Below are 9,921 nucleotides of genomic sequence, written 5' to 3'. Positions count from 1 at the left end.
GCCACCATCGCCCGGCTGTATTCTCTGTTTGCTCCCCATGCCTGACCTCAGAATGTGCACCACCATTTCCCCTACATATTTAACACCTGTTAAGTAAGAACTTTTCTCTGAGTCTTCCTGGAACTAAATTTTAGGGTCTACTCCAAGACAGACAGACATACCCACACATCCCAATATATACCTACCTACCACACCTTACTTATTAATATAAAGAACATTATATTTTTAATTTTTATTGTTTTTCTTATCTTAACTGCTTTATTTAATTAAAGACAACAACTTCTATCTGTTCACTGATTAAGTCTCATCACTGAGAAGCCTAGTAACCCAATGTACCTCTCAGTAAATATTTGCTGAATGACAGAATAACAGACCCATTCCTTTGGCAAAAGGTGCCGGTGCTTAGAAACCATTCAGCATTTAGCAGGCATTTCAGTATTTAACTGATAATACTAGCAAGCTGAGTGGTGAAACCTTTATCCGCAAATAAATCAAAATGGTGGACTAAGAATTAAACAAAACAAACCTCTTCCTAAGTAATAACATTGGTTACTTTATCTACTGGGAAGTGAAGAGGAGCTAATATAGAATACCATCTCCTAGCTGTCCTTACAGAGACAGATCAAAACGTACGGAAAAAGAATGGAAACAAATGGAATGAGGTTTTTAAGGGGCATTTATTTGCTTACAAATTCCTTTTAGGATTGCCATTCTAGTGAACATATATTGGGGAATAACAGAATCAACAAGTGTTTCCTAAATTTAAGTTTGTCATGTATTATCTTCATAATTTGTTCTATAATTCAATTTAAAATATAACTTAATAATCAAAAAAATAATTATATTGTTTATTTTAATAAATTCATATGTCCCTGTATAAATGGAAAAAGCACTATCAAATCCAATATATAAAGGGCAAGTCTAGAAATAACACGGGTAAGTAAATTATACTGTAGTCACACAAAAGGACACAAGGAGTGATGAGAATGAACACAGTGCACTAAGCACAGTAATGGAGATGACTATCAAAGCACAGTCATTTACACACTAGGGAGACAAAAGAAAGGGTCACAAATTCAAGGCCATCCTGTTAGCACAGCAGTACCCTGACTCTCTCTTTTATTTTTGTTTTTTGAGACAAGGTTTCTCTGTGTAGCCCTGGCTATCCAGGAACTCACTCTGTAGAACAGATATCAGCCTACTTTTGCCTCCCAAGTGCTGGGACTTAAAATGTATTGCTCTCTCATATACTACCCCCCTTCCTCCTCTACGCGCAGCCACACAGCACGTTCCCTCTCCCCCAGATCCACTCCTCCTCCATTTCTGTCCAAACACATAGTGACCTACCCTGGACTGATAGCTTCTTCAGGAACACTGAGAGAATCTGAGATACAGGAAAGCTGATAATCCTGTATTTTTCGAGCATCCATTATAATCAAGCTGATGTTTTTATCCATCATCATTGTATACAGCTCCTTTGCTGTGATTGCTCCTTGGAATTGAGAGACAAGTAGTAAACAGCAAGAAACACCCAGTTTCATGTGCTGGCACGTTAGCAAGCTTTGAAAAGCAAAGTATACTTAGCATCTGACTTGTCATCCTGTCGTACCATGTTTTATCTTTTACAAGAACACTAAGTATAATTTGTGTTAACATTTACTAAGAGACAAATCCATGTCTTGTTTATACACAGGCTGGACATATAGCTTGATGGAATAGTGCCTGTCTAGCTGTGCTCAGCTCTGGGTTTGGTTCCATTGTGCCTACCATCGACCATCACTTGAAGTGAAAGATCAAAAACCATCATAAGCTGGGGCTGGAGAGATGGCTCAGCAGTTAAGATAAGAGCACTGGCTGCTCTTCCACAGGTTCTGAGCTCAACTCCCAGCAACCGCATGGTGGCTCACAACCATCTGTAATGAAATCTGGTGCCCTCTTCTGGCCTGCAGGCATACATGCGGACAGAACACCATATACATAATAAATAAATAATTAAAAAAAACATCACAAGCAACTTTAGATACAGAGGGTTGTTTCTGCAGTTGTGAGAAACACAGGTAATCTTATGAACAGCTGCTAAAACCTCCTTCCTTCCTCTCAACCCATCAAGATCAATTTGATAATGAGCAGACTAAACAAGCAGAGAACACAAGTCACCCAGAAGGATAACAGCTAAGCACCATGAGCTATTACACCTGTACTACTTAGTTTACTTTTGAGATCACTATATGATAATATGCTCAGTACATAAGTGTTTTGTGTTACATTTAACTGTTTAATTTTAATCCTTTCTGAAAGAGCAGAAAATTTCTCTAGTAGATGAAGTCAACTTCCTAACTCCTGTTGCTAGGTCAGATATTTATCATGAGATCATCAAGACCACCTAGGGATACATACAAATTACAGGTTCAGATTTTTTCCCCCCAGGAGGTAAAGGCACTTGTTAAATAATTCTTACAACTATAGAGTCACAAATAATAACAGCTAATAACCCTTAAATTTACTGTGGATTCTGAAAGTTCAATATGTATTAGCTGAAATTAACTATGAACCTCTTATCAACACCTTTGACAGTTAATATTAACCATGGGGGGGGCACAGTTCCATGCCTGAGGTCCTGTTTGGGTGAGAGCTAGCAGTCATCTTCCTCTGCTTCCTGACTAGATACCTCAGCTCCCAACACCATGACTTTCCCGCTGTGGTGGACTGTGTCCTGGAACTGAGCCACAACTAAACCTTCTTCTCATAAGTTGCTTTTGTTAGGGTATTTTATTTTTGAGACAGGGTTCCTCTGTGTGGCCCTGGCTGTCCTGTAACTCACTCTGAAGACCAGGCTGGCCTCAAACTCAAAGAGATCCACTCCAGTGTGCTGGGATTAAAGGTATGCACCACCACCCAGTTTGTTAGAGTATTTTATCATAGCAACAGGAAAAGAAAATGCAACCCCACTTTCCAGATGGGTAACCTGGGGTAGAGTGGTAAGTAGTAAGTATCGTATATCAAGATACTGAGGAGCAGTTCTCGAGAGTCCATCCTGTCAAACACTATTAGTTTAACTACTGCATCTAGAAAAGAAGATAAGTAAACAACTGCTTATCATGCCAGGCTAAAATAACCATAAAACACCCTCCCCCAGTAAATCAATACAGATCTTACAGCATTTCAATGTATTTGTAGAGTATAGGAAAACACACATGTGCTGAGACCCTCACTGCATCAAACTGAGGAAACTCACAAGAACTTGAAAGGACATCCTGTCTCACATACCTTTCTCTGCAGTTCCGCCCTTTTCACTCTTCTCACCATTGATCTAGTTCACAGAGGAAAAGAGTTTCAATTTCATGGGAAAAAAAGGCTCAAACTTAATACTTAATTACAATAGAAAACTAAGAAATACAGTGTACCAAGTAATGGCATTTTATAAAAATGCAGATAAACAGGAATAGAGCTCAGTAGTAGAGCACTTGCCTCAAAGTGATGCCCTCCACCCTCAAGAATTCAGACACACAATGGTTTTGCTGTGTTCTTTTACTAGGCAGCCGCTAAAGCAGCGTATCAGAATCACTGTTCATTCTAAAATTTTCTTAAGGAGGTATCACATCTAATTTAAAAGTAGTACTTAATTAGAAAGAGCTTCTGAAATGAAACAGCAATTCTAGCTATTCTAGTCAGCACTTTCCACTATAAAATTAAAGGGAAATTAAGTAATACAACATACCACTTAGTTTACATTTTCTAATCAAAGCAACCTGTAAGCGCACATTTGCACAAGTTATGTATATCACCTGCCTCTTAGTGTGACACAATATGAAACACAAGGCACCATCTGCAGAGAATTCTTATCATGAAACAAAACTGCACCTCTCCTGACAATGCTGGAAACAATGAAAACCTACAGGCCAGGGGAACAACACAAAATGTGGTTTGCTGTCTCAATCCAGCCAAGTGCACAGTATGAAAAGTCAAAGGAGGAGAATCTCAAGTAGGGATTATTTTAGAACCTTAAAACATAGAAAAAGGAAAAGACAGTTCCTTGTTTAGCGTCATGATTCAACAAATCAACTTGAAAATCAATTATGCTAAGACAGGTAGGAAAGTCTGATTGATATAGACCGAGTACCAGGAAACACTGAGGAGTTACTGTTATATTCTGGGTAGGATACAGAACTGCAGTATGTGAGATGGATAGATAGCAGTCAAGTAGCAAAGCAGCTGGCAACTGTTCTCAAACACTCAAGCAAAAGAAGAGGTGTAGGAGACAGGTACAGCAGGGCAAAGGTTAAAGTGAAAAGAACAGAGATGTAGCTGGAGTTGTGGCTCAGCTGGCCATTTGCTTGCCCTTGCATCCCATTAACTGGGTATGATTACAAAGGCCTTTAACCCTAGATACAGGGAGGTGGAGGTAAGAGAAACTGGAATTCAAGGCTGCCTTGCCTACATAGTGAATCTGTGCTAGCCTGGGCTTCAAGAGACCTGGTCACAACTGAAAAAGAAAAGTGACTACTCACTTTTGCAAAGTCAACAAAAGGAAAAAGTTCCCTTCATACAATCTTTCAAGTCCTGTTATCTGGTGATGGCAGTCACTTGACCTGTTGACAAATATCTCCCTAAGTTGTGGCTTTGTCACACATCAAGAATTCCAACATTTCTTCACCTTTCCAGAGTGCCCAGCCCAGTGAAGCATCTTCCAAATGGCAACAGTAACCAACACACAAGGGACAGGGCTGCTACAAATGTCTACAAAATGCACAAGAGGTCAGAGGAAGCAAAGCAGCAGGCTTCCGAGGATTCCAACAATTCAGAAGAGATTTATGCTTTACAAAGAGTAATTTCTGAGAGTAAAGAGGCACAGTGACAGCTGGCAGAGACTAAGCTGCTGGTGGCTTTTGGTAAGGAGAGTTGTCGATCGCTGAGAATACTAATTGAAATGCAGAAAGTGACAGATAGACACAGGGAAAATGAATAGGGAAAGGAATGAAGGAAGTGAATAAGACTCCAGATACAAACAAAAATTGTTTGGGACCAAATAAAGCATCAAACCAAGTCCTTCTCTCTTCTTTTAGTTTATTTATTTTTGATTTTTCAGGATACGGTTTCTCTGTGTAGCCCTGGCTATCTTGGAACTCTCTCTGTAGACCAACCAGGCTGGCTTCAGACTCAAGAGATCCTCCGGCCTCTGCCTCCCAAATTCTGGGATTAAAGGTGTGCCTCAACCATGCCTGGCCCACACTTAGCCCAAGTCCTTCTCTTAATGTAGATTTCATTATGAGGTAAAAGATACCACAGGATCCTGTTTGAAGGAAACTGAGTCTGAGAGTTGTTAGGCAAGCTCAGCAGAGCCCCAGAACGCAGATGGACCAGATCCTAATCAAGGCTGCCTCTCGTCCCCCTCGTTAGTTTACAGGCGCTGCTCTAACGATGGCCAGAACAGGAAACCCAGAACCAACTGCTGCTGGGACACACTCAGTTCTGATTAATCACATGAAATGTTATCCCTGTTGCTTCAAAGAATTTTACAATGGCTCCTCAACTCCTTAAATGCAGGTTACCTGGCAAACAGAACCAGATTTACACAATAAACTTGAAATACCCTTTGGGTTTTGTTTTTGGAATCTGATACATTCTCCAAAGAGCGTTTGGCCACCGCACCACTGTCTTCTCTTTCTGCCTCCTGCCTTTTCTGCTGTTGCAGCTGCTCTTCCTCCCGTCTGTCCTTTTCTTCGAGTTTCTTCCGAACTTCAGCCTCTTCATATCTAATCGAAAGAAGAATTCTTTTATTGACATGACAGTATAGTTAAGGGAGTTCATGTTTCATACACTTAGCATCCTGCCTTGTGCATACTGTATGGCTTTTTTTGCTTTTGTTTTTTTGAGACAGGGTTTCTCTGTGCAGTTTTGGTGCCTGACCTGGAACTTGCTCTGCAGACCAGGTTGGCCTCGAACTCACAGAGATCCGCCTGCTTCTGCTTCCTGGGTGCTGGGATTAAAGGTATGCGCCACCACTACCCAGCTACTTTGTGGCTTTTAATTTATCCTTCCACCTGAAACTGCATTCTGCTATAGTTCCCATACAAACTACACACATCTGCTCTCAGGGCTGGCTGCATGCTTATGTCAAACTATGCAAAAGCCTTGAAAATGAATGTTATGCTCTCTTTATTAATGTTTCTTTTGCTTTTACACTAATTACAAATTTTTAATTATCAAATCTGCTACAATTTTCTTTTCAAAACACAAAACTTTTGATTCTCTCTGCAAGAGAAATTATCCCAATATCACAACTGTGATGATATAGATGAAAATGTTAAGTGTTCAGAAATGATATAATCCACACCAAGTGGAGAGTTACTATCAAAGTTGCTATCATTGTCTTAAAAAGGATGACTTCACCAAAATGTCTAATTTGCTAGAAGTTAATCCATCTATGGTGACCACAATTTGCAGAAATACAAGGTATTTGGAACTACTCTCCACAGAATTAGAAGCAGTACTTTTGGGAATATTTGCTAACAAGGACCTGTAAACTTGCTTACCCTGTCATTAGTGATCATAGTGATGCCTGCTGGGTCTGAATTTAAGAGGATGGAGGGAGAAGGAGACAGAGATGGGAGTAAGGGGAAGGGAGAGAGAAGAATACAGAATGGAGGGAGAAGGGGGTAATAATGGACTCTGGTCGGCTAGTAAAGAATAAGTCAACTGACTTTATTATTCTGTTACATGCTTATTCTACCTATCTTCATAGACAGATACAGCCCTGGACAGTCACAGAGAAAAGGAACAGGAAGGGTGCTGAACTGGGAAGTGGAAGAACATCTGTCAAGATCTCTGATTTTGATGGTTTCATCCTTAACGTCAAGACTTCATATACTGGAAACAGCTAAAACTCCTAATGGAATCCTAAATATGGAAAGTCAAAGTTCCAGTCTCTTTGCATAAAGTTGTCCATGTCTCTAGCCAACACCCAGAATAAGTAAGGATAGAGCACACACTGAGAAACCAGCTAACTCTAAAAGAGAAGAGCTGGAAAGACACGTCCTGCAGGACAGGCAGTTTATAAAATCCAACTTCAGCACCCTCCCAAAACAAAATACTCCAACACTCTTCAAAGAAATAAAACAAAGGCTGAGAGCCTGCATAGCCAACCATATCCAAAGTTACTCAACATGCTATCCAAAAAGAGAGAGCAATTGATACAAATTGAACGAGATAAACCAACAATAGATTCAGAACAGAGTAACCAAAAGTAGCTATCCAACTCTGCCCAACAATAAAAAAATGAAAAATGGTTTGTAGTGACTAAACATATAGGACACCTCTTCGAAGAAGCAGATACTATGAAACAGCCAATCAGAAATTCTGGGATTAAAATGTATCTAAGAAACTTACCTGAAATTGGAAATGACAGTCAGTACCTAAAGAGTAGAAATTTTCCAATATAAGAAGAGAGAGAACGAGAAAATGGTTTAGAAGGTAATGAACACAACCTCAGATGGATTTCCTGGACAAAACCAAAGCCCTGACACACGTATAGCCAGAGTGCCAGCAAGAGAATGAAACAGAATAAAAAACATTTGAAGAAACAATAGCCCTAACTCCCAAATTTGATAAAAGACATAGATTTATAGACACTCAAAGCTCAGTGAAGCCCAAATGGAAAAAATACAAAGAAAAACAATGGTAGTCACATCATAATCAGACTGAAACTGAAGAGAAAACTCTCAAGTCAGAAAAAGAGAATGCACAGCATCAATAAATTAATAACAGAACTGACTGCTGTGAGTTTCCACATCAGAAGCAATAGAGGCAAACAGAAGCTGGGCACAGAGGTGCATGCTTTTAATCCTAGCACTTCAAGGGCAGAGGCAGGTGGATCTCTGTGAATTTGAGGCCAGCCTGGTCTACATAATGTTCCAGGCTAGCAAGAGCTACCAAAGAGGACAAAAGACAAAAAACAAATACAAGTACAACTTGGAATCTTCAGAAAGCATTCTTTAAGACTAAAGACAAGGGCCAGCAAGATGGATCGGTTGATAAAAGAGCTTGCTGGAAAGTCCTGATAACTGAGTCTGATCCCTGGTCTCCACATGATGGATGGAGAATGACTCCCACAAGCTGTCCTCGGACCACTCCATACATAAGCTGTAGCATAAAGACACATGCTTACAGCCAAAACAAACAAGCAAATGAAAATCAGGAGTAAAAATAAAAGTATGTCTAGATAAGGAGAGTGAAGAACTTGTTCCTAACAGATGGGACTACCGGAAAAGCTAGACAAGTTCTCAGAGCACAGGAAGGCAGAAATGTGCACCTTGAAGCAATGGAGAACACCAGAAGCTAAAGGAAAGGAAAGGCAGGTAGAGAAGGGGTGCTTTCCTCTTCTACTTCCCTAAAGCATGTGCTACAATTAGACTAGGCATGAACAGAGGAAATGTATTGAGATTGTCAGGATGAATGAAAAAGTAGGATCTCATTATACTAGGTGGGCTAAAAGTAATGAAGGAGAGGGGAAAGGTTGGTCTCAAAGGACAGAGACTAACTACCAAGAATTTATGATAACCATAAATGTATAAATGCCTAAAAACACAACTTCAAAATATACAAAAGCTCAAAGAATTACAGGGAGAAATAAATATTTTAGAGATTTTTAGCACCCTGTCATAATAAGTGTTACAATCCAACTTCTGCCAAAATAAGCACCATGAAACAAAACAAAACCACCCCCACCTGCACTAAAAGGCTCAGCTAAGCCGGATCTGTAAATGCAGGTCTGTACCCTGAGCTGAGGGGCTGAGGCAGGAGGGCTACAAATTCAAAGCCAAATAAAAGGAAACAACATAACAAATGACTATGTCTAAGTGTGTATGTGTTGGGCTTTATCTCCATGTTAGAGCAGTTGCCTAAGCACAAGGCCCAAAATCCTTAAGGGAATGGGGTGGGGCAGAGAACCACTAAGAGCTGAACAGCATTCAACAAAGCAGAGACCTAAATGACAAACAGTACTAAGGTTTGAGTAAAGTCCGTAAGGTCCATGTCAAAGTCTGACACCCTCTGACACCAATCCCCGCCTTCCCTACTCTATCACACTCCTGCTGAAATTGTATTTCCACTGTGAGGTTAACATGGAAGAAAATTCCTGTGACTCTGATGTTTAGAGGGAGGGCTTTTGGGAGGTGATCAGAGTTTTACCTTTAGCCTCAAATAAACCCCTCTCTCTTTTTAATAGCTGGTTTCAGGTAGTTTGTTGAAGTAATGAAAAATGGAAAAATCACACAGAGAGAACATTATACACAGCAGTCACTGCACTTTTTTTCCAAGTACACACTGGCCAAATAAGACTGCATGTAGAGCCTCAAACACAGGTTGTTTAAGGACCAAATATCTCTAGTAAGGATGAAATTGAAACAGAAAACAGTAAGATACTCAGAAAAATTTCATCTTTGAAAATTAAGTACCATACCTCTAAAAAGTCAAAGGACAATTTAAAAAATAGTTAAAATAGATGACATAGCTTGTGAATTGGAAGAACAATACACTCTCAGATTTATAAAACTCAGTATGTTAGCTGACATAGGGAAGCAGAGAGAGAATGCTGTAGGGTCCTGCTGTGGGATGATGCTCTTGAACACTGTATAGATTTGTTGCTAACATTGGTTTAATAAAATGCTGATTGGCCAGTAGCCAGGCAGGAAGTATAGGAGGGGAAACCAGATTAGGAGAATTCTGGGAAGAGGAAACACAGAGATGCAGTCTCTCTGCAGTCGTCAGGCAGAGGCAGAGGAAGCAAGATGAAAATCCCTTACTGAGAAAAGGTACCAAGACACATGGCTAAACACAGATAAGAATTATGGGCTAATTAAGTTGTAAGAGGTAGTTATCAATAAGACTGAACAATAGGCCAAACAGCTTATAATTAATATAAGC

General features: G+C 39.9%; 1 protein-coding gene across 1 annotated transcript in view; it reads right to left on the bottom strand.

Moving 5' to 3' along the window:
• Usp8 (ubiquitin specific peptidase 8) overlaps positions 1 to 9,921 on the bottom strand; it is a 49,497-nt gene that overhangs the window by 18,331 nt on the left and 21,245 nt on the right. Inside the window, exons 5-7 of the mRNA XM_005364419.3 lie at positions 5,591 to 5,753; positions 3,268 to 3,310; positions 1,348 to 1,492 (exon numbers count right to left, since the gene is read on the bottom strand). Of these exons, the coding sequence (XP_005364476.1) occupies positions 1,348 to 1,492; positions 3,268 to 3,310; positions 5,591 to 5,753 (351 nt within the window). The remainder of the gene's footprint in view (positions 1 to 1,347; positions 1,493 to 3,267; positions 3,311 to 5,590; positions 5,754 to 9,921) is intronic.

This window comes from Microtus ochrogaster (assembly GCF_000317375.1).
Source record: "Microtus ochrogaster isolate Prairie Vole_2 chromosome 14 unlocalized genomic scaffold, MicOch1.0 chr14_random_1, whole genome shotgun sequence".
Taxonomy (NCBI): domain Eukaryota; kingdom Metazoa; phylum Chordata; class Mammalia; order Rodentia; family Cricetidae; genus Microtus; species Microtus ochrogaster.
This window is presented reverse-complemented; position numbering and strand designations above follow the sequence as displayed.